The sequence below is a fragment of the Nothobranchius furzeri genome, chromosome 7 (assembly GCF_043380555.1).
Source record: "Nothobranchius furzeri strain GRZ-AD chromosome 7, NfurGRZ-RIMD1, whole genome shotgun sequence".
Lineage (NCBI taxonomy): Eukaryota > Metazoa > Chordata > Actinopteri > Cyprinodontiformes > Nothobranchiidae > Nothobranchius > Nothobranchius furzeri.
This window is the reverse complement of record NC_091747.1, coordinates 36,618,706-36,643,659: the sequence shown is the minus strand read 5'-3', so window position 1 is coordinate 36,643,659 and position 24,954 is coordinate 36,618,706. Positions and strand designations below refer to the sequence as shown.

Below are 24,954 nucleotides of genomic sequence, written 5' to 3'. Positions count from 1 at the left end.
AGCTCCCTAAGCTCCTAACACAGTTAGCACAACATCCGTCTTTGTAGGCTATACATTGAACACATTCCTTGTTGCTTAGATGCAAAATGCATAAGGTTAACACCCATTAAAATGTTAGAACCTCTTATACACACAAGCTCATCCGAGACGAAATGCATACAGTCAAATTTACAAATGACTTCACATTGCAGAAAACATAATGTTCTAACATAACTTATAGGCTAAAGTCAAAGTAAACAGCTGTTGATATTGTGAGCTAAAGCCCCAACATAGTCCCTGTATTTCACTATATTTCATTGCCAGTGAGAAACATGACGTACTTTTGTTTTTTACAGTTGTAATTCCGGTGTTGTTTCTGCTTGTTTATCTTGCAGTAATACTGTAATCTTTTGCAAATATAGTCTGTACTGCAGCAGTTCTGTGTCTGTACATTACATAAAGCTACTCAGAGATGGTCATTCACTTTTTTGTATTGAATTTCTGCGAAAATAACAAAATGCATGCATTTACGTACTACAGCAAACCCAACAAAAGAAAAATGTAGAAAGGCTTCTAAAATAAGGGCAGATCTGACACATAAAATAATGTTGTTTCTGTTATTTCATCTGATATGATGGTGTATTTTTGTATGATTGCAAAAATGTTCCTGTTGAAAAGGAACATGTGTTACTGTTATGTATAACTATTTGATTTTGTAACATTTTTGCAGTGTTTTGGTAGATGATGTACTGTAGTTCATATTTTTTAGGAAATTAGTGAAAAAGTTGCATAAATAGACATACATGGAACTTCCCATGTCCTATTAAGGATATTGGCTATATATTACTGTAAATATGTGAACTCTAACCTCTGACTTTTATTTTACATTAGCTAAATTAATAGTCCCATTAGTTATCAATAAATGATAACAAAGGAATAACTGCCATCTCAATTTTATTAAATCTTAAAACAAAACTTATAAAGTTGCATTTGTTAAATGAAACATTATATGTCTGAGGTTGTACAGCCTTAAGGATTTGACAAAAACTTTTGATACTTTTTTTTTTAACCAAGTGTTATCCTAAATGTGTTGACATTTCATAAACTAAAGGGATGGAAGGAATACTTTGTGGATTAAACTGTTACAACAGACTGACAGCTAGAGAGTGTTCAGAGAGACTCCCTTTCCAAGATGGCGTTCGTAAAGATGCATTTATGAATCATACATACAAAAAAAAAAAAAAAAAAAAAAGGTCAGTAACTGTAAAGGAAACGTCATTGTCTATATTTGGTTTTCCGCTGTTGTCATGGACTGACTGACTGTTCCAGGCTGTTTACAGGAAGTGGTCACAAACCCCACCCACTGCATTTGGCTAACAGGAGGCATTGCCCCTTTAGGGACAGATTCATAGTAAAGGTAGGTTATATATATTATATTACATACTCTGTCTTCCATGCTTTTATTTTGTTCGCGATATAAAAACAAATATAGCGTCTTGTTACTATCCTGTAACCTAGAGAACACACTCTTGTGTCACACTATTAGCTTAGACTATAGGAAACTTCGTGGGGAGCTCCGTTATCTTGACTAACAAACTTCATGCTGGTTAGGCAGTAATTACGTTAGTTTTGGACCATGCAACTCTTTTCTTAATTGTACGTAACTTATTTTTATCGGATTTGGTAAATTCGGAACCTTTTTCTAAAGGAGCCTCAGTTAAATCGTTAGTCCCGTTACTTACTGCCAAATATTTACATGATATTTGAGGCCCTGTAATGGTCGTTTTATATATTTATAAGCTACGTTGTGCTATATATAAGCTGCTTTGTACTAAATGTGGGTATTTTCCACATTCCTGTTGGACCTATGAGTTGGACACACAGGTGTGTGTGTGTGTGTTTTGAGAGAGAGAGAGAGAGAGAGAGAGAGAGAGAGAGAGAGAGAGAGAGAGAGAGAGAGAGAGGAGAGAGAGAGAGAGAGAGAGAGAGAGAGCTGAGCAGGTCTGCTGTCTGTTTGCATAAATGATGATTTTCAGTTTTTTTTTTTGCATTTGGCAAATTGTATTTAAAGTTGTTTTATTGTATTGACCCATTTAAACAGTTAGATTAAATACTGCTTGCAGACAATGCTCTTGATAGTGAAGTAATTTGAGTTTCGCTTCTTAATGACTCTGTTTTTGTTGTTACTGCCGGGATAATGAATCTGTGGTGTTTCCCTGGTTGGTTGAGGTTACTTTTTATTTTCAGTAGCAGGTCTGATTTTTGTGGGAGTAGCTGCTGTGTGTCTGCGTTCCACCAGCTGGTAGAATAACGTCTGGAAATATCACATGTTTGAGCCAAACTCTAGAGTTTATACAATGCACCTTACTTCCACAGCAACAGTCTGTGTGTGTCAGCTGCGGCTGGTTTTAAACCTTTTGTTTACTGATGGAAATAACTTTCTGATAAAACTTGCATCCCACTTTCCACAGAATGCTAAATCCTGTTCATGTCACAGGTCAGCCATAACTTGACTCTCTGTGGATGGTGCAAACATAAGTTAGGGTTTACTGCTCCATGTTTATGCTTTTTCTGTAGCATCTGCCCCACCCCAACCATGGCGGCAGTTGGAGCCCCACCACCCAGAGCCACAGACTGTGTGACGAAGGTGGCTCTCACCATCTCCTGTGACAATCTGTTGGACATGGACGCATTCTCCAAGTCTGATCCCATGTGTGTGCTTCGGATGAACACCTCAGGTCCTCACTGGTATGAGGTAAGTGGGTCTAAAACTAGATTTTTGGTTAATTAAAACAAACAAAATAATTTTGAGCACTTCATTGTATTGTATCTTGTTTATATTAGATTTGCCGAACAGAGAAAATCCAGAACTGCCTTAATCCCAGGTTTTCCAAGAGTCTTGTACTTGACTATTACTTTGAAGTGGTGCAGAAACTCAGGTTTGAAGTGTACGATATCGACACTGAAAACTGTAGTCTAGAGGAGGCGGACTTTCTAGGACAAATGGAATGTACCCTTGGACAGGTTAGTCTTCTTTTTCTCTCAAATTATGGTTTTTTATCATCCTAAACGCCTGTTTATCATATTTATTCTTTTCTTACATGGTTCTTGCCTTTAAAACTCAGTTTTACATGTTGTTACTGTCTTACTGTAGTAGAGGGTTGTCTTTTTGATCAGATCGTGTCCTCGAGTAAGCTAACAAAGCCACTCGTTAGGAGGGACAGGACACCGGCAGGGTCAGGGACCATCACTGTGAGTTCTCTCATTTAATGACTGCACTCTTTCACTCCGATGGTGTTCATGTGTTTTTGTTTTTTGAGTATTTTGTAAGTAATTTGTTAATTTAGATCTGTGCAGAGGAGCAAACAGACAACAGGGTGGTGGCGTTTGAAGCTGCAGCTAGAAAACTGGACAAAAAGGTAATGAATTTATTTTAGTCGTGCTAATGATTAGTTAGCTCGTGTTTTGCTCTGCTAATTGCTCTTGATTCATCAATTTTGTTTTAATTAGATGGAAATTTTTACTTCAGATTTATCTTCATAATTTCTATTTAACTCTCCCACCGTCTTAATGGGTGACCCCCCGAGGAAAGTTGACCATTTAGCAGGACTGATGGTTTATCCCTTGAGGTCCACGTGGCAGGGGTGAGGTGGTGCTGTATATGGTACAATAAACAACTTGTATGGCCCTGAACTTTGTGCTTTCTATTTTTTGGTGTATTGCTTACTGACTGCTTGATGGTGTATGCAATTCTGAGTAATTTGTTTATGATTTGAGAGTAGTGTTTGATTTTGAGCACAGCTAAAACTGTTTTGAGGCGAAAGTTTGATATTACAAGAGGAATGAGAGGTTTTGTAAATCGTGCTTGAAGCTGAGGTTTTGTGTTTAATGTTTTGAGAAAAGGGAGCAAGGTTTCAGGATTTGCGCTTTGGCAATTGAAAAAAACTGTGTTACTCTGCATATAAATAAGTCAGCTGATCTGTAGTATTTCACGAGTAACCATGGCAACCAAAATCAAGTGACACAAGTGCAGAAAAAAGTTTTCTTGCCTTCCAGCAGCACTGTGCTGTTGCAGCTGTGAAACAGAGGAGCGATCATGGGCGACATAAAAAGTAAAAAGTTATCAGATGGAGACCAAGAGGAATATTTCAGTAAATATTGATGCCATCCAAAATGATAGCACTAAAGTGTCCAGGGATCCCTGAGATATTCCAGATTGAAGCGTAACAATAAATGAATTGTCAGTGAACACCAAATTCACCCTGAATTATTTGATCTGTTTGCTACAACTCTACTTTCCCAACACTTCATCTCTTTATTTCTGACAGGATTTTTTTGGCAAGTCGGATCCTTTTCTGGAATTCTACAAGCAGACGGAGACGGGATGGCAGCTGGCTCACAGGACAGAGGTGATATGTGTTGTGTTTTCTGCCTCAGAGATTCTTAACTCTTGTGCTTTTAGTAAGGTTATAACACGTTTTTACAGCTGATACCTGAAAGAGTCAATGTAGTTCTGAAGCATTTGTTGTTTTTCAGGTGATTAAAAACAACCTAAATCCAACATGGAAACCGTTCCGAATCTCAATGCAGTCACTGTGTGGAGGCGACGTGGAAAAACTTATAAAGGTAAACTGCTGACATGACAACCCCACTCATGCAGCCTGGCTAACAGACTAAGCTGTTTTTATTGATGTGTAAAATCATGGGAGGCTGATTTGATCCCCATTGGAATTTTTGTGCATATTTAAAGGTGCAATAAGTAAGAATTTTACAAGACAGTCTAGTGTCTCAATCATGTTGGAGGAAAGGTTTTCTGAACCAGATTTCCTTCTCAGCTGGCTGGGGGGTTGCCAGTTTTTTTTTTCATTTTAAAAAGGCTAAAGAGGGATGTAGCAGACCTGAGTGGTTTATTGGTTTGTACAGAGAACCAACATTAATTTCTGTTATGATTTACATTTTTCATATTCAACTATACTATCGAATAGCCTGGACAACATCTGGATGTGTGAAAAGTAAAGTTTTGACCAAACATTTAGTGTGTGAACCACAAAGGTAGCAGAAGCTAGGTAAGATAGTTAGCAACAACAAGCTAACGACTTTCTAATAAAAAAAGGATCCATTTAAAGAAACAAACATTGAGTGATGCTATGCGAGAACTACAGCTCCTCTCCTCGTGGATACCAATCTAAATGGCAGCTGGCCCAGAGGAACAAATTCCCAAAAGAGGAGCTACTTCTGTAGTTTGTACGTTTTTAGCTTTAATAGGTCAGATGTAGACCAAATGGTAATCTTTTCAAATTATGTCTAGCAAAAGTGGAAGACATTGGTGGTAACACTAGCAACTTGCTTTACCACCTTAGCTGAAAACACGTCTTGGAGTACCAACAGATGTTTATGTTTATGTTTATGTATTTAGCAGACGCTTTTGTCCAAAGCGACTTACAAGTGATAATTGGCATTTTGCTCTTGAGGCTAACAACAACAATAACAACAACAACTTGACATCAGTCATGGAGAGGAGGGAACAAGGAGTGGACAGCAGAGGGGGGGACGGGTGCAGGCAGGGTGCTAGTTAAGAAGATGCTCTCTGAAGAGCAGGGTCTTCAGAGAGCATGTTTTATGACTGCAACCATTAGCATTGAAATTCTTTACCTTCATTCCTGCCACCTATTGGCAACTACATTTATAAGGGTTATGCATTTACCTGTGCCTGGACACGATAAACAACATGATGCATTTTGTCTAATATAACATTCAAAGGGGATTTTTAACAGAGATGTGAACAAGTTACTGCTTTGCAAGTCACACGTTTTTCCAGTCAAGTCTCGAGTCAAGTCCAAGTCAAAGACAGCCAAGTCCAAGTTGAGTCCAAAGTCAATAATGTGGAAGTCCAAGTCCTTAACTTTGAATTTTCAAGTCATAATCAAGTCATCTGTCAAACTTTTATTTAATGACAATGATAATAAATAAATTCGAGAAGTAAAGCTTCTTAAAGCTTCATTTATTTGCTCAAACAAGCAGAAACTGAAACTGATTATAAACAAAGTGCTGCTGCATTTAGCCGTACAAAATCACGCCCAGAACGAAGAGTGATGTATGATTTTTTGTCCATGTCATGCCACTTTTGTGCTAAAATATCAAACATGCTCAAGTCATCATCAAGTCAACAGATGCAAGTCAATTCAAGTCGCAAGTCATTGGCGTTCATGCTCGAGTCAAGTCGTAAGTCTTTATATATTTTATCAAGTCAAGTCAGAAGTCATTAAAATAATGACTCGAGTCTGACTTGAGTCCAAGTCATGTGACTCGAGTCCACACTTCTGCTAATTAAAGCCAGTATAGTGCGTGAATTATTTTCTTATTTCAAGACAATGTGAGTAAAATACAGAAAAAACCGATATGATTCTTTTTTAAAAAGGTGATGTGAAATGTTGCCATACAGCCCAGCCCTAAGACATGGTCATCTGTCCCGCTTCCAAACTTCCTGGTACAGAAGTTATTTCTTGTAACCCTGAGAAGCCCCGGTATCCTTTTTGTTTTACTCTAATATCGGGTAAGGAAGGCTAAAGGAAAACATTCTTCTGCTCTAAAAAGCCACTTTTTTCAATTACCAACAACTCGATATTACAGTGAAATGTGTTGATCTATGACTCCTCTTCGCTCATCATCTGGAATCGCCTGGCACTGATCTGAAGCTGGCAACAGGTGCGCTGAGTGGACTGGTTTGTGGTGGTACATGAACTACAGTACCCTGATTTGACCGCAGAATGTCGTTCTTACTTAATGCACCTTTAAGCTTTTGCTCGTCCTGCAAATGAAATAAAGAAATGCCTGTTATTTTGTTTCCATCCTCCTAATTCTGTTAAAGCAAACCTGTCAGGAACAGCAGCACAAGTGAGTCACCTGTTGGCAGAGTGAGTGCTCATCACATGAAGGCTGCTGTGTGTCATAGAACAGGTCCGAGTCCTGGATTCACCTAATCCTGTCTGAAAGGAACACATGCTCTGTAGTTCTGAGTGGATTGGCCCTTTGGTTAACGCACCTGTTAAGTGATGCCATCATAGCCTCACAGTTATTTAGAGCATATTTACATCCTTCAGATGAGCTAAACAATCGGTGAATCAACACACACACTCACACACACACACACACACACACACACACACACACACACACACACACACACACACACACACACACACACACACACACATACATGCACACACACACACACACACACACACACACACGGCATTTTTATACAAAATCCATTCTCTTGAAGCTGTTTATTTAAACATTCTGTACGTCCAGTAATCAGAAAAAGAAAGTCCACCGTATTCTGGTTTCTACCAGGTGCTCAGCACTAACTTGAAGAAAATTAAAACCCTCCACAGATTTTACCAAATGATGAAAACACTGACAAAGTGTAGCGTTAAGACCTCTCCGCCGTTATATCTGCTCTCGTGGTCTGCCTGTATCTGTTCTGTCTATATGTGTGTGTAACCTTGGTCAGGCTGTTCTGTGGAGTCAAGTTCCTATGCTCTGGTTCGCTGGAGCACTGGCAATAAAATTCTCTCTGATTATGATGATGAACATAAATGTACCTCACCTGGACACGAGTCACCAGGGCCCCTCTGGAGCCAGTCCTGGAGGTGAGGCATGCAGGTTGAAGGAGTGTAGGAGCTTCAGCTCCCACCTCTGGCAGAACTTTGAAAACATCTAATTTATGAACATAGTTATTTATAAAAATAGTGGGCCTCCATTTGTAAGGTGGCTTACTGGAGCTGTGGTTGCTGGGTGGTCAGTGTCTGTCGTGGCAGCAACTTGCATACTTGCTGGTGTAAACTGGTGGTGAGGGATGCTGTCAAGCTGAAGGAGTCCTGTTGGTTCTGTTTGGCCTATGGGACGCCAGAGTCGGTTGATAGTTACTGGCAGTCAAAGCGGATCACGGCTAAGGTTGTTGCTGAGGCAAAAACCGGGACATGGGAGGAGTTTATAGAGACGTCCATATGGCTTTGAGGCGATTCTGGTCCACCATTTGGCATCTCAAGAGGGGCAAGCGGTGCACAACCTACCCTGTATTTGGTGGAGATGGCATGCTGATGACCTTGACTGAGGATATTGTGGATCTGTGGGTGGAGTACCTAAAAGACCTCCTAAATGCCTCCTGCAAGTCTCGCAGTGAGAACGCAAAGTCAGTACTTTAAGTTGGGCTCTCCAAGTCTCTGGACCTGAGGTCACTGAGGTTGGCATGGCCAGGATGAGAATCAGCAAGTCTAAAATCATGGTCTTGAGCCAGAAGTGGGTAGAATATCTTCTTTAGGTTAGAGACGAGGTCCTGACCCAAGTGGGGGAGTGTAATGGGCCATTCCCATCTGTACCGGGTCGGCCCGGGCCGGGTACCACCGGTCGGCCCCAGCCTGGCCCGGTTGATTCCACACATCCTTGTCTTAAGCCCATGTGGGCTGATTGTACCCACCAATCAGAGGCTTGCTCTAATGGAAGTTGTCAATTTGCTGTCAGCAGTGGGTGTGTTGGCCCTGGTCGGCCTGAAGCAGACCCGCTCGAGAAGAGGGCTGAGAATGAGCCTTGGTTGGCCCAGAAAAATACCAGGCCACCCAGATATGTAAACAACCTACGCTACCCGGCCCGGGCCGACCCGGTACAGATGGGAATGGCCCATAAGTGTCCCATGGTCTGCTTCATGAATGAAGGAAAAATTGAGCTGGAGATTGACGGGTACATTAGTGCTGCTGTCTCTACGATGATGAACGCTTTACTGCTCTGTCGTGGTAAAGAGAGAACTGAGGCAAACTCTTGATTTACATTTCAGCTCTTATGGTCAGGAGCTTTGGGTAGTGCCCAAATAAATTAGGTCGTGGATACAAGCGACCAAAATGAGTTTTCACTGCAAGGTGTCTGGGCTTATCCTTGGAGATAGGGTGAGACACATCTGGAAGGGGCTTAGAGTAGATCCGCTGCTCCTCCACAATGACAGGAACCAGTTAAGATGGCTCAGGCATCAGGTTAGGATGCCTCCTGAACGCCTCATTGTGAGGTGTTCAAGTCACATCCAACTAGGAGGTGACTTAGACCTTTTCCAACAGCGCTACTCAGCCTAAAGCAGCTCGGTACAGCGTGGGTTAACTCAGCTCACCCCAGAGTGGCTGCTTTTCCCTGAGGGGGGCTCTTTACTTCTCCCCTCATGCTATTTTTGTCTTGAGTGAACAGTGTGAGGTGATGTGTATGCTACATAGAAACACAACATGAAGATGGGGTGATGTTGAACATCCTGCTCAGTTTGATGGCTTTTTGTCAGACTCTGAACCAGGAAATGGTTGCAGGCAGTGAGGCAGCAGCCAGAAAGCTCTGGAACAACCAAGCCCCCACAATGCGCCTAAAATTCTGTATAATTAATGAGCATCAGACCCACGTGACCACAGAGCTTGCTCCGTGGAAAGGCCTCAGTAGAGCCTCGGTCTGGCTTGGAAACTGCTCCGGGATTTTGAGTCTCTGTGTTTGTGTATTCTTTTTTGGATATTTTTTGTGCAATTGTTGGACAAAATGACTTGCTGTGGCATTAATTGCACTAATAGAGCGTCCAAGGAGTCTCCACTTCATTTTCTTCGGTAAGTAAAATTATATTTATGTATTTTAGGTCACTGCCGAGCTGAGCTTAGGTTTTAACATGTACTGTTTAACCATGAAATTTAAATGTAATAGGGTAAAACCCAGTGCATTTAACATGATGCTGCATTTTAGAAAATGGGTTGAAATATAACATGTTGGTGGAGCTGGGTTCCGACTATCAGCTTGTGGAGCTCTCGGGAGACCGATGTTTTCCACCCGGTTCTCCCCTCCCCGCAGCTCGGCGCATCTCTGTCTGATCGCGGCTTCTGTGTGCTGCGCGGGCTGCCGGCTTGTGGCGCTCTGGGATGGAAACCTTTCCACCCGGTTCTCCCCAGCGGCAGCTCTGCGCATCTCAGATTGCAGCGGCACTTGTCTGCTGTGCGGCTGCCAGCTTGTGAAGCTCTCGGAGACCTCTGTGTTCCACCCGGTTTTACCCAGCGGTCAGCCCGGCGTATCTCTGACTCAGAAGCTCTGGTGTTGTGCACAGTTAACTCCAGTTGTAGCTAGGTTGCTACATCCGTTAGCTTAGTGTCAGGTTAGCTTGTAGCTAGTTCTACCAGGTGTCATCAGTTGATCCCAGCCTTACAGCCCCACCCTCAGCTCCACCTCTCTTCCCTTTTGTGGAATTGTCTGGGCTTAACGGAACCTGTGACACGGTCAAAATGGCGGTGGTGGCCACCTCCCATTTCTCCTCAAAAACGTGTTATTGGAGTCTATGGAAACCCATTGTCCAATATTTATATGTCGATGGGAGCAACCGGTGACTTCACCTCCTAGCCAATCAGTGGCTCACAGCTGCAATACTGGCCCGGGTAAAGCCTGAGTGATGCTTCTCTGTCAGCTCCAAAAGGGAGAGACACACACACGGACGGAGACATGTTGCCCTCATTTTTCTCCATCTCCTGGGGAGTGTTGCAAAGCAATTCCCCGCCAGGACAACAGAGGGCGTAGCGCTGTTCTGTGGTATCCTGTCATGTATCCGGTCCAAGATGGTGTGTTTATATTGTGTTTTTTGTATATAAGAGACTTTTAACACAGACAAATTTGTCTCTCATCCTCCTCCACCTCTTCATGCTCTCGCCACCTCTAAACCCACGTTTCCTGTCATTTCTGTCCACAAATAAAACGCTTGCTGCGTAACTTTTCACTCCTCCAGTCACGGGGGAATTAAACGTTCATATTTTAGAGTTTTTTCGCGAGGTATTCTTCAAGCTTCTCCGTGTCTGCCGCTAGTTATCCTCGGCTCTGTTTATGTTTTTGAGGGCGCAATGGCGGCAGTGTAGACGACAGCGGTGCCCTGACCAATCACAAGCTTGCGTTCTCCGTCTCGATGGACGGATGTTTAGAAAAGAGAGCTCGACTCTGTCCTTCCTTGCGGGGGCTCTGCAGCAGCCCCGCAAGGACGGATAATGGCGTTGCGTGTCTCCGCACTGACGCAGACATAGAAGCATGACTCAGGCTTAAGCCCTTGGAACCACAATGGAGCAGGGACTGAGAAGTACCAGGAAATGAGGGGGAAAATACAAAACTGTACTGTTAGAAAAGGTGGCCAGACCAAACCCCACACTCCTGAGTCACACAGAGTAGAGCTGTTGGAAAAGGTCTAATAGATACTACGTTAGATACTATAGAGACTATACTATAATACTATGTTTGTTGGCTGTCTTGGGAACACCTGAGGATACCCTGGAGGTGCTGCCCTAAGTCGCTGGGGAGAGGGAAGTCAGGGTCTCTCTGCTTTGGCTGCTGCCCTGCAATCCAACCTCGGACATGCAGAGGAAAATGGATGGATAGACAATAAAAAACCAAAATTAACGTCTTTTTATGTTTTTCCCTTCTTATTTTCTCTGTAGGTTGATTTAGAATTCACTTTTAACCCTTTCTAGATTGATGAGTGTCATCAGTTTTTGAGGTTGTTGCTGATGTCTTTACTCCTTGGTATTGCGTTGACACACGCCAGGATGCTCCAGACCAGGGACTTTCTGAGACTCCTGCATTCACAGCAGCTGTCACACTAAAACCTTCAAAAGCAGAAAGGGGAGAAATTCACAACCAGCGTTTCCATTTTTGTTTTGCCTTCGATTAAAAAAAAAAGATGATTGAATCTGTTGAGCGTTTTCCCACATGAGGTTAGATCTGACTCCTTTTAGAACCTGGTGAAGATCAGATCCATAAGAACTGGAAATGGGGTGGATTTTCTTTTTACCACTTAAATGTTTTAGTTGTTTTTGTTTACTGTTCATTCAGTAGAGTTTTATCAGACTAGATCTAGAAACATTTTGCATTGACAGGTTATTTAAACAGAGGGCCAAATTCCTATTAGGTAGATTTTTCTGGTAAGAAAAATCACCCATGAGTTTCTGAGCTGTAGCATCAAACCGTTCATCTGAACTGCTCTGTTGTTCTGTGTGTAGAGCTTGTTGTGTCCCTTCTTTTCTCAGATATGATCATGCTTTGAAAGCAACATTGGGTCATTGCCTGATAAAATTGTGTGTGTGTGTGTGTGTGTGTGTGTGTTTCAGGCAGCGGTTTGAGTTGGGGTGGCAAATTCAAAGCTGTGCACTCATAGCTTGCTTCTGAGTGGTGCTTTCACACGCTGCTTAAAAAAGGCTTTATGTTGTTGGTCTTCCATAATGAAATACGTCTGATTTTTAAAAATAAGTGTTTTTCTCTCCCAGGTAGACTGTTACGACTACAACAACAGTGGCTCTCATGACTTTATTGGATCATTTCAGACAACACTCAGCCAAATCCAGCAGGCCACACAGTCATACGCAGTAAGCTGCATTTTTACTAGTCTTAAAGAGCAAGTCACCCCCTACCAGAGTCTAACTTCACTCCCACTTCATGTTTGAAAAATGCAACAAATGCTGTTGCCTGGCAGACCGAGAAGGAGGAGCTGCTAACAAATACACACACACAGGCTCACAACAGCATTGTGACATCATAATGTACCAGTTTACATCATAGCATACCTCTTAGCCAATAGCGGTGGCAGATTTAAATTAAAATACAGTGCAGAGTTTTTACCTGACAACGGCACAACACTGCCAGTTTTAGGCAGAATATTTCACTTTTAGCTAAGATGCACTGAGGTGCCAAATTATTGACGACACGTGTCTGCAGCACGATTAGACACTCGTTTATTTAGTTTATCAGCAAAAAAAAGTTTATTTGGGGGTGACTTGCTCTTTAATAATGAAATTATAGTAAATTAAGTGAGTGTTGTCCTACTGAGGACCTCCTGCTTCATCCATATCTGATCTTCTTAGGCTGAGTTTGAGTGCATCAACAGCAAGAAGGGGAAGAAGAAAGGATACAAAAACTCTGGTGTCATCATCATCAAACAGTGCAAGGTACTGTGGGCTAATTTCAGCTTTTTGTTTTTAATTCTTTGATTCGTAAAATTTACAGAAACTGTAGGAAAAATAGCTTTTAAGGAAAACAGTTGTTAGATCTAATGACATGCAAAGATTAAAAAGTCATTCATATTAACAAGCCATAAACTAGAAGCATGACCACTAAATTTATTTGAGGCAGACAGTCAAAGTGAGTCTATTTTTATGGCAGATGTGGAACAACTTTAATAATCTGGGTCTCACTGCTGACACCCTTCACTACAACCAGTAATGACCGCTATCCCTGACTGATGCTTTTTATCATTTAAAGTGAATTAAATGAAAGAGCTAGCATTCTGTGCAGAAACAGTCAGTTTTAAACTAAAATCATCATTTAATGAAAAATGTTTGCATTATGGATGTTCCCTTTAAGTCTGTTCAAGCGGTACATGTACATATATAGCATGGAACCCCCCCCCTCCCCCCGCCACCGCTTGGTCTAACTGATCCATCCATTTTCGACCACTTATCCGGAGTCGAGTCCCGGGGGGCAGCAGCCTAAGCAGGGAGCAGGGAGAGCCCAAACACCCTGTGAAGAAAACTCATTTTGACTGCTTGTATTCGCAGTCTTATTTGTTTTGGTCACTACCCAAAGCTCGTGACCATAGGTGAGGGTAGAAACGTAGATCGACTGGTAAATCAAGGGTTTCACCTTCCGGCTCAGTTCTCTTCACCACGACAGACCGGTACAAGTCCCGCATCACTGGAATGCAGCACCAATCCACCTTTCAATCTTACTCTCCATCTTTCCCTCACTCGTGATGAACAAGACCCTGAGATACTTAATCTCCTCCACTTGGGGCAGGACCTCATCCCTGACCCGGAGGCATTTTTCCCTTTTCCGGCTCAAGACCATGGTCTTGAATTTAGAGGAGCTGAGATCACTTTCTGATGAAGCGAACAGGACCACATCATCTGCAAAAAGCAGAGACGCGACCCTCAGGCCACCAAAACAGATCCTCTCAACACTTTGGCTGCACCTAGAAATCCTGTCCATAAAAGTAATGAACAGAATTGGTGACAAAGGGCTGGATTTATGACTGCTCCTTCCTGAAATATCTGTGAACAAACCCGCCCACTCCTGCTTCTGAATACATTATTTTCCTGACTTGTTTTTAATGTAATAAATGAGTAGGCTACTGCTCTTACTAGAGTACCATCACTGAGTCCTCTTCCTTCCTCTGGTAATGGAGCTTCTGTCCTATTAGACATTTCAATAATATATGTGCTTGTGTCACTCAGCTTCCCAAAAGCAACACACATATCAAAGCAATGCATACATCTTTCGCATGTTATCCTCCTCCTATTGGTTCTGTTTTACTTGTGAACTTTTCATAACTGGATTTAATATTTTGTTGTGGGTGGAGATTCAAAAGCTCTGATGACACAGGAGGTTCAAGACCAGAAAAGCCTGCTCTCTGCTCGCCCTACTTTCACTTTTGGCACGTTGTTAGCTTAAACAGTGAATTTTTTTTTGTAGTTCCTCTGCTCCTCCTTTGGAAGGAGTGTGTGTAGAAATGAATGTGTGTGTGTGTGTGTGTGTGTGTGTGTGTGTGTGTGTGTGTGTGTGTGTGTGTGTGAATTAAACGAGAATGCATTCAGGCATAGAATAATAATACATTCAGTTAATAGGATCAATCATCAAGAAATAATAAACATAAAATTTCCATAACAGTTACCATCCATCCATGCATGACACAGAAGCAGGTGCCTCATGATGTGATTGGACCAGCCTGGTAAAAGAAATAACCAGTGATCTGCAGACACGCTCGTCCCCTGTTATACTGCTAGTTTTATGGGACGGTAAAAAAAAGAAGTGTAAATTCAAGAACAACTGTTTGTACGGTTGTCACTTCGGCCCACTGAGCAAATGATGCCCGATGACCAGTCCAGCAGTGGGACCCAATGTTTTTTCTCCCACAAGACTTGCAGGGCTTTAGTTAAGCATCCACATAACTGCAGATGCTTCCTTGATCAGCCTGCCGATCTCTCGCTCCCTCTCTCCTTCCCTCTCTCATGAACAAGAACCCAAGATACTTAAGCTCCCTCACTTAAAGAGCAAGTCACCCCCTGCCAGAGTCTTACTCCACTCCCACTTCCTGTTTGAAAAATGCAAAAAATGCTGTTGCTGGCAGACTGAAAGGGCAGAGCCACTAACAAATAAATACACACACACACACACACACATGACATTGTGACCTCATAATGTACCAGCTGACATCATACTGTACTTCTTAGCCTATAGCAATGGCAGATTAAATTTAACTGCAATGCAGAGTTTTTACCTGACTAATGTGCAACAATGACAGTTTTAGGCAGAATATTTAAGTTTTAACTAAGATGCACTTAAGTGCCAAATGATAGACTGCATGTGTCTACAGCATGGTAATATATAGCTAATCAGCATAAAAGAAGTGGATTTGGGGGTGACTTGCTCTTTAAGGTAGGATCTCTCTTCTGATCCCGACCTGGCAGGCCACCCTTTTCTGGTTAAGAAACACGGACACGGATTTTGAGGTGCTGATCTTCATGCAGTGTGGCAGAAGCATGTCAGCCAAGACAGCCATACAACATCCATACCCTTGAGGTATCCAGGATGAGTTTTGCCAGACCCCTAACATTTACCACTGTGTAGATCAGCACCCTAATCCTAAATTATGTTTATTATACATAAAGTTTTGTTAATCTCTGATCTATTCCAGTTCAAAGGTCAGTGTTGTACCAACCTGGTTGCACTTCGTATGACTCGGTAACCATGAAGTAGCTCTCAGTTTCACGTAGGTTGCTGATCGCTGGTGTAGATGTTGGACTACCTCAGCGACTTCTGCTCCAGAGATTGCTTGATCCACCCTTTGGTCCCCCCAGCTCTGGTTTCTTACTAGATAACATGTTGTGGGTTTGAGGAGCTCCTCAAATTATTCTGTCCACTGCCCAATTATATCCCCAGCTGGTGTTACCAGGTCTCCATTCCCAGTGTAAACAGAGTGGGCTAATTGCCGCTTCAAACAGAGATCTGGTTGCCATTATAATCACAACTTTGGTTAAAGTTTGACTGAGAAATTCAATTGTTTTTACCTCAGTGATATTTGTATGAAGACGTCAATGATTTCCTGTCAACCGTTGCTTGCAGACAGTGAAGGAGTACACATTTCTGGATTACATAATGGGCGGCTGTCAGATCAACTTCACAGTGAGTACTGAAACACTCATCAGTGTTTCTAGGATTCAACTGCAGTGGCACTTGAAGGCAGATAGCATGTTTTCCAGGTTTGGTTTGAGTTAGACTGGTTGCATTGAAGTATTTTTGCATCTTGCTGGGGTCAGATCGCCATAGATTTCACAGGCTCCAATGGAGATCCCAAGTCGCCTAGGTCCCTCCACTACATCAACCCTCAGGGCTACAATGAGTATCTGGCAGCCATCTGGGCAGTGGGTAATGTCATCCAGGACTATGACAGGTAAAAAGATGGCCTCCACAGCTAATGGAATAGCAAATGAAATTGGCTCCAATTACTGAGCGAAAGTTTCACATGTACACCTTGACTCTCTACTTGTTTCACTTCCTTTCCGCAGTGACAAGATGTTCCCTGCCTTTGGTTTCGGTGCTCAGATCCCTCCAACATGGCAGGTGAGTGGTTCAGATGGTCTTTATTTGATACACTGAACGTGTGTCCTGATTCTGTCTCAGTCTTCCAGATGAATTTTTCTAGGATTCAAAAATAAATGGATGTTTTTTGTTTGCAGGTTAGCCACGAGTTTCCCATCAATTTCAACCCAGCAAATCCATTTTGTGCAGGTAAAATCTGATTAAAGTTTATGTGATTGCTCATTGGGAAGTGGAGAACTCACTTTCCTGTTTTTGTTGGTGGTGTCTGAAGTCATTTACTGTTTAATGAGCCTTTGCAGCAAAGTTCTGATCCTCCTGGCCCTTCGTGGGATAGAGTAAAGATAATATTATAATAGTGTGTGCCTAGGGCAGGGCAATAATAGAATGATAGTAATGTATATTTTGAACTAATTTATCCTTGATAAACATATGAAAACAGGTTGATGGAAACTTGGATATGAAGACCAGATGAAAAACAAATAAAGTAACTGTCACACGGTGACCAGATGCACTGCTAACGGCTAATGTTTGTGTGGCGTTAGCCTCTTACTGCAATAATCTTAACGTTGCTGATAAAATTAAAGAAAACACCCAAAAGGGAAAGCAGAGATGGAGGACACAGCGAATGACATCGTTGACAAAAAGGGACACGTGGACATGATTCCGATATTTTGACTGAGCCACTAATGATGTTTATTATTGTCTTTCTGTGCATAATTAACAGGACAATAAGGAAGTTTGACAGCCAACACATGTATAGAAATAATAAATGTCTTCTTCATACATTCTCCTGCAATGCCCTGGTCCTGTAGAATGAGCCCTGGCATTTTTACTGTGATTGCCTGTTTTTCTGTAAAATCACAGAAAAAGAGAGCTGCTCGGGTCAAGCAGGCTGCTTCATGCGCGTTCACGCTCAGGCTTCGCCCGTAGCATTTGCTATCAGTAGCTTTGGCAGCAGAGAGAGAGGTAGTACCAACTCAGCGACTTTGTCGCTGTTCCTAATGCCTAGTGATGAACCTAGCAACATTTCTGAGGACCGTTAGCTACTTTGTTCTAGATATTTCCTGCAAATTAGCAACAAAAATAGCCATTTTTGCTCCGAACCGTTCTTTGAACTTTGTTTCAGCTGTCATCAAGGATATAAATGTTACAGATACAAAAGACGTCATTTGGCACTTTAGCTCACCTAGTAAGACATTGTTCTCTCGTGCTGAAGACCCGAGTTCGATTCTTGATATGAACATAGTTTATTTTTTTACATTAATGGTATATTTTTTACAGTAAGATGCCCACATTTTTATTTGAGACAGGCCAAACGGGACTGAATTCACAGATAAAAAAGATGTGGGTTCAACTTTCATTTTGGAACAATTTTTCAAGCAAGGGAAGGGAAGCTCTGTCAAGCTGACAGACTGACCCATCTTAAACCTTTGTCGGCTGTGCTGAAGAGAAAGGTACAGAACCAAATTAATTAATTAGCTGCGCGTTCTCCTGTCCTCTGTACTCCGGACCACACACACACACACACACACGCACGCATGCACACACACACACACACACACACACACACACACACACACACACACACACACACACACACACACACACACACACACACACACACACACACACACACGGGACTGTCTCAGCTGTTATTTTCGTTAAGGAGTGTGCACGTACAGCATGCGCGCCTCGTGCGCGAGCCTACTATTGAAGCTGCCGTTACGCTTTTGGCCTGAGGGGGCAATTGCGAGCATAAAAATTCAAAACTCCGTAAAGTCCCTTTAAAGGCTGCTTAAATTTTCACAGATATAAAACATTGCTCTTGTTTTTCTGTTGCCTATTTATAAAGAAGGAATCTAAAAGGAGCAGAGATGTTAAGAATTTATGTTTCAGTGCCTGTCTTATTAAATCGGCATCAGCAGAAGAATATTTCCATTTTTGTTCTCTTCTATTATTTCACGATTATAGTTTAAAATAAACCTCCTTTAATTGTCCAAAACAGTTATATCATGTTTGACATGTTCAGCTTTTGAAAATATAGCTTTAAAGTCACAACCATCTGATATCTTCTTATCTCGCTTGAAAGTGCCAGAAAACATTAAAGATTGACAAAAATATAGATTTTTTTTACATCGTGATTGATATCGATATCGAGTTGTTACAGCTGTTGCTGTTTACCTCAGAAAACAGACACTGCAGAGGACAATCAGTGCATTGCCTCCTCCTCCTACCTGCACAGCTGCACTCACTTGGGCTGACCACCTCCTGAGCAGAATAAAAGGGAGAGACTGGATCTGTGCCAGTTCTCTCATGTGCTCCGTTTATTGGTGTCATGTTACGTCCCCGACATGAGATGGTAAAATGTGAAGGATGGGGATAACATAAAAACTGAACAGTGGATATGAAAAGGGTTTTATTGTTATAAAAAGGTTCTAAAAATGAGTAAAACAGACAACGAGCATTATAAAGTTAATGCAACACACACAAACTCTTGAAAAGGTTAACATTAAAAGACGAATGATCTGGGTAAAACGAAGGTGTTTAAAACCGAAGTCAATCATATTCCATAAACGAAGTTAACCTTTAAAACAAATGAACACACAAACACCAGATCCCACAGGATCACTCAAGAGTTTAAACTTTAAAAGTTAAACTCATCAAAACGAAGTAACGAACGAACAAACGAAGGGGTTAAAACCAAACGAATCACAATGATAAGAAAAAAATATTTCCATGTTGCCCTGCCCTATTGTGTCTTAAGGATCGACTGTGAATAGAATTTTCTTTCTGCATAATTTTTACCTGAAGCTATTTATTCTGCTGTGACTTGTGCGTTTGCAGACTTTAATAGATATGTCTTAAATGGCATCCAGCGTGTGACGAACCCGTCTTTAGTCCTGTTTGTTTGCTTGCATGTTCTCCAGGTGTAGAAGGTGTGGTGTTGGCCTACCAGCAGTGTTTGCCTCAGGTGAAGCTTTATGGCCCAACGAACTTCGCCCCGATCATCAACCACGTGGCTCATTTTGGCCGACAGGCCTTGCAGCAGCAAACAGCCTCTGTGAGTCTCTGAATGCTCTGGTTTTGGGTGACAGGTCTTCTTTTCCCCAAAAGTGATGACGAGTACGTGAAAACGACCTTGTTCATTGTTGTGTTGGTGTCCTTCTGACCGGTTTAATTTTCACAAATCACTAACACATCTGCTCCATGCCTCTGCTGTTGTTCTGAAGCAATACTTTGTCCTGCTCATCATCACCGATGGAGTCATCACTGACATGGATCAGACGCGCAGCGCCATCGTCAACGCCTCCCGGCTGCCCATGTCCATCATCATCGTCGGAGTAGGAGGGGCGGACTTCGAGGCCATGGAGTTCCTGGATGGAGATGATGGTACCCTGCGCTCGGCTACAGGCGAAGCGGCCTTGCGGGATATCGTGCAGTTTGTGCCGTTCAGGCAGTTCACAAATGTAAGCTGCTGCCTGTGATCAGGATGGATGTTTTGTGTAGGCGCTCCATAAGAATGGTGTTTAAATGTTGTACATTTTATTTCAGGCGGGCTCAGCAGCCCTAGCACAATGTGTATTGGCGGAGCTGCCAGACCAAATGGCCTCCTTCTTCAATTTATTTGACCTGAAGCCCCCCAGCGACTCTTGTCCTTCCTAAATATGTACGAGTACCCCGATTTCATCACTAACCCCGCTCTCCCTTTCTCTTTGCATTTGATACCCAGCTGCATGAATAATCTTACTGACAACCTGAAAAATGTTTAGATATTTTAGGATTTTGACTAGGGCTTAGCAATCAATGCATTTCATTGAATAATTCAAATGAATTAATTTTGAGCCTCCAGTTCACTCTGCTTATAAAGCATTAATGCTGCTAGCTAAAAACCGCCGGTAAATGGCTTAGTTCAATACCGCAATAAAATAGGATTAGCACCCTAGCATTAGCGTGACCCTAGCTAACCACAGCAGCATACTGAAATACGGACAGATACCAGCTATCCTAACTGTGTCTGAAATGTAACGTAACTGTCTAAGTGTTGGTGGTTAGCGTAGCTGCATTCCAAGCATTAGCCTGACCCAGTTCCGGTTCTGAGCCAACGCTGATGTTTTTGATGCGAGAAAAGCTTTTCCGTGTCGTTACAGTTTTATGTTTGGATAATATAAATGTGTGATTTATGAACAGAACAGATTTAATGCAAGGCTAAATCGGTGAATATTCAGTTTGAATTGATTTGACTGTCAGAATATTCTAATTAATCTCCATCGTCAGCTGCCTTCATGCTGACCAACATCATACAAGATCTGCCTACTTTTGCCAGAATGAAGTAAAAATAGCAATTCAGTCGGAGCAGATGGAAATAAGTGTTATTTTATGTGGTTAACAGATGAAACAGCTGTGATAAAGCCCTCTGCCCACGTGGATTCCACAATAGTATAAAGCTGCAGACCTGATTTACGGTTGCAGCAGATTCACCCTCACACATCCCAACCAGCAGTTTCCCCCGCGAGGCATCGACATAGAAGGGTTGATCCGCTAACACACACACACACACACACACACACACACACACACACACACACACACACACACACACACACACACACACACACACACACCACTTGAACAGAGAAAAGGGGGCTGAGATGGTCACACACACACACACACCACTTGAACAGAGAAAAGGGGGCTGAGTTGGTAGCAAATTCCCAGCCTGCATTATTGTGCCAGTCCATCTCTGGTGCTCATCCACCAAACTTTATAACCATTCAGCTAAAGGCTAGCGGTTAGCATTTTGCTTGTACTCACAGCTCACAGAAGGGAAGAAGCAGCTTAGGCTGGAAAATGAAAGCCTCGTCTCGTCTCGTCTCGTCTTCCTCCGCTTATCCGGGTCCGGGTCGCGGGGGCAGCATCCCAACTAGGGAGCTCCAGGCCGTCCTCTCCCCGGCCTTGTCCACCAGCTCCTCCGGCAGGACCCCAAGGCGTTCCCGGACCAGATTGGAGATGTAACCTCTCCAACGTGTCCTGGGTCGACCCGGGGGCCTTCTGCCGGCAGGACATGCCCGAAACACCTCCCCGGGGAGGCGTCCAGGAGGCATCCTGACCAGATGCCCAAACCACCTCAACTGGCTCCTTTCGATCCGGAGGAGCAGCGGTTCTACTCCGAGTCCCTCCCGAATGTCCGAGCTCCTCACCCTATCTCTAAGGCTGAGCCCGGCCACCCTACGGAGGAAACTCATTTCGGCCGCTTGTATCCGCGATCTCGTTCTTTCGGTCATTACCCAAAGCTCATGACCATAGGTGAGGATTGGGACGTAGATCGACCGGTAAATCGAGAGCCTGGCTTTCTGGCTCAGCTCCCTCTTCCCCACGACAGATCGGCTCAGCGTCCGCATCACTGCAGACGCCGAACCAATCCGCCTGTCGACAGGAAAATGAAAGCCTGAAGCAAAACATTATTTTGGGCTGTTTTTAATGAGGAAATAACAATAAAGTATTGTAAAAGATCCAAAAAGCAGAGGTTTTGTGATATAGTTCCTTTAAGCCACATTGCCCACTCCTTGTTTTTTTACTATTAGTCTTTGCTTTTCACAGTATGTGGAGACATTGTGTCGCGCTATCAGCCTGTGTGTTACTCTGCTTCAGAACTAACAGGGACCCAGGGGCTTTGGAGCTTTTCCTTCAAACAGAAACACAGTTGAGGTCAGCGGTATAAGTGCACTTGTTACGGGTGATTGAACTGCTATCAGGTGGCTACAAAACACAACGTTTGTGGGACATTTCACTTAATACTACAGTACTCAACATAAATGAGTACACCCTCTTTAAAAAGCATGAATAGCATGCGAGGTGGGTTAAGTGTCATGCCCAAGGACTGAGCAGGACTCGATCCTGCAACTCCTGTGCCACACACACACACACTATATATATATATATATATATATATATATATATATATATATATATATATATATATATATATATATATATATAGTGTGTGTGTGTGTGTGTGTGTGTGTGTGTGTGTGTGTGTGACTCTTGAGTGCATGTGTGGAACAGAAAATCCACAAACAATTTAAATCTGCACTAAATTCTTGTTATTTTTTAAAAACAATACATTTTAATGTTGGAAATGAATGCCTTTTTGAAATCAGTCACAAAAGGCCTCAAATAGATGTGATTATTTGAATTTCAGTTCAGATTTTGATGATCATGCAGCCCCCTTCCTGCATTTTTCTCTGCTTTCTCTTCATACTTGTCCTCAACTTGTCCCCACGATGTCAATTTGTCCCTCATCTTTCTTCAGTGTCCTCAGGAAGCCCTTGCTCAAAGTGTTTTGGCAGAAGTCCCAGGACAGGTGGCAGGTTTCTTCAAACTGATGGGTCTGAAGCCGCCCCACAGTGACAGCACTTTGTCTGACCTGCCATCGGCACCGCCATCTGATCCAATCTGAGGAGCAACCTTCTTCCTCCAAACATCAGCTCCCTCTGACTCTTAAATCTTGTTTAATTCAAATCTAATGGCATTATCAGTATGTGACAGAACGCTACCCTGATGGATCGCTACATCTTTGCTTTTTTATTGTTTATTTGTTGATAATCCACAGAAGTTCTCTTTCTACACAAATGAACAGCCGCTGCCTTGATTTTCCCTTCTTTTTTCCCAGGAATGAGAGATATCAGGATGTTTGAATCATTCTTCTGTCCTTGGTACGGGTTTATGGTGAGAATCAGTTTCCTCTCCAGGTATGACACAAATCTGTCTGTAAAGATTTCTGCACAGAGCCTCCAGACCGTTTCAGCTCCATGTTGCTCATTTTCTCTAATTCTGATTTGTTTAAACGTGTGAAAAAAAGTTTTTATATGATTATTTCTGATTATAATCAGTCACAGTTGCAGGCTGATCATGAAAACGGTTTCCTACACCTATCCTGCATTAGCGTAGACAGTGAAACTCTAGGATTAGAAAAGCCTGACAGATATACGTCGCAGTGTCACCTAACATTCATGGACTCACCCATCTTGATTCACAGTGGGGAAGGCTGTTGTTGGCATAGCGTCCAGGAAACAGCAGAGAACGTCTTGGCTAGTAGACGCTAACTGTTAGCATTAGCAGCTCCACCACAAAGCAGATCTCCTCCAGGCTTGTGTTATTTGTGGAGATAAAACATCAACGTTGCAGAGCAAACAGTCAGTGGTAGAGTCCTGTTGCTGTTGACCAAATGTGTTGGTTAAAGAGTAAACCACAACTATTGCTTTAAGATGCTGCATTTGAGAGCGATGCTGGAAATGACGCAGTTTGTCTATCAGAGTATATGTATTAGCAAAGTTGTTTACTATTGTTTAAATATATTTTGAGGAGAAGTAGAAGAAAACAGCTCTGATTCACTCAGATTTCCACTTTTTCTTAACATTTCTCCTGAAATGGGAAGTCACCATAGATCATTTACTCAATGCATTATCTATGTCTTTGTGTAATCTCAAATTAACTTCTTGATTATTCCGACTTTATTCAGAACTTTTTTCTTCACTTTTTCAACCCGTCAGCTTGTTTGTTCCCATGTTACTGCTGGGCTCGTGAGTGTCGCCTACTTTAAACTCACTAAACTCGGTCAAAATCATTTCTAGGATGACTTGAGGATTACAGCACAGGCTGTTATTGATTTTTACTACTTACGATTTTTACTTACAAATTTAAAAACTCTTGTGCTATTTGTTTACTTCATAGATTTAGTTTAAAATATCTAATTTGTCTTAATCCTGAGAAACACCTCAGGTAAGTATTGACAGTGCACCACCTTTTCCACATTGGGTTATGTCAGCCATATTCCCTTAAACCTCTCAGGCTCAAAATAAGTTTTGATGAAAGGACGAACGACTAAGTCATTTAGGGGTACTTCAGAGTTTAAGAAATGCCCATTGAATATGTATGTGGAGTAACCAGGTAAGTAGGTTTTAACGTTGCAAATCAGCAACGCCTGCCTCCAGAGGGTTGCAGTTCTACACACAACACTCTATAATTAAAACATTAAAAAAATTCTGCTAATTTAAAGAGAGAGAGGTCGGGTTTAGATAAGTATTCACAGCTGCATTGTTTCCACTGATCATCCTTGAGGTGTTTCTGCAGCCTAACTGTCCATCTGTGGACAATTCATCTGATAAGACATGATGAAATCAAATGGATTATATGAAATATTTAGGGAAAAAGGGGGTTTTCCATTTAGTAGTAAGTCTAGCATAATGATGTAGAAAACCTGATGTGCTGTAATACTTCCTGGATGCACACTGTGCATTTTTACTTAAATGTGTACATTTATTGAGTCAGTATGTTGTTTAC

The 24,954-nt window shown here is 42.3% G+C and overlaps 1 protein-coding gene across 5 annotated transcripts; it reads left to right on the top strand.

The window, feature by feature from the left end:
* The first annotated feature begins 1,308 nt into the window (after nucleotides 1-1,308).
* LOC107382628 (copine-3) lies at nucleotides 1,309-23,296 on the top strand. 5 transcript variants are annotated; one of them, XM_070553326.1, is made up of 17 exons: nucleotides 2,098-2,476; nucleotides 2,557-2,734; nucleotides 2,824-3,003; nucleotides 3,157-3,231; nucleotides 3,327-3,398; nucleotides 4,308-4,388; nucleotides 4,516-4,605; nucleotides 12,288-12,386; nucleotides 12,882-12,965; nucleotides 16,138-16,197; nucleotides 16,332-16,465; nucleotides 16,581-16,635; nucleotides 16,752-16,803; nucleotides 19,542-19,675; nucleotides 19,845-20,081; nucleotides 20,167-20,281; nucleotides 22,925-23,156. In XM_070553326.1, exons 1-16 carry the CDS (start codon nucleotides 2,307-2,309, stop codon nucleotides 20,275-20,277), a joined length of 1,812 nt encoding a protein of 603 aa, XP_070409427.1. In that variant the 5' UTR covers nucleotides 2,098-2,306; the 3' UTR covers nucleotides 20,278-20,281; nucleotides 22,925-23,156. The 5 variants fall into 5 exon arrangements, with proteins under 5 accessions (XP_015810332.1, XP_070409427.1, XP_070409428.1 ...); XM_070553327.1 differs by lacking the exon at nucleotides 22,925-23,156 and adding an exon at nucleotides 21,005-21,129; XM_015954846.3 differs by lacking the exons at nucleotides 2,098-2,476; nucleotides 20,167-20,281 and adding an exon at nucleotides 1,309-1,396 and having other exon boundaries at nucleotides 22,925-23,296.
* The last annotated feature ends 1,658 nt before the right edge of the window (nucleotides 23,297-24,954 follow it).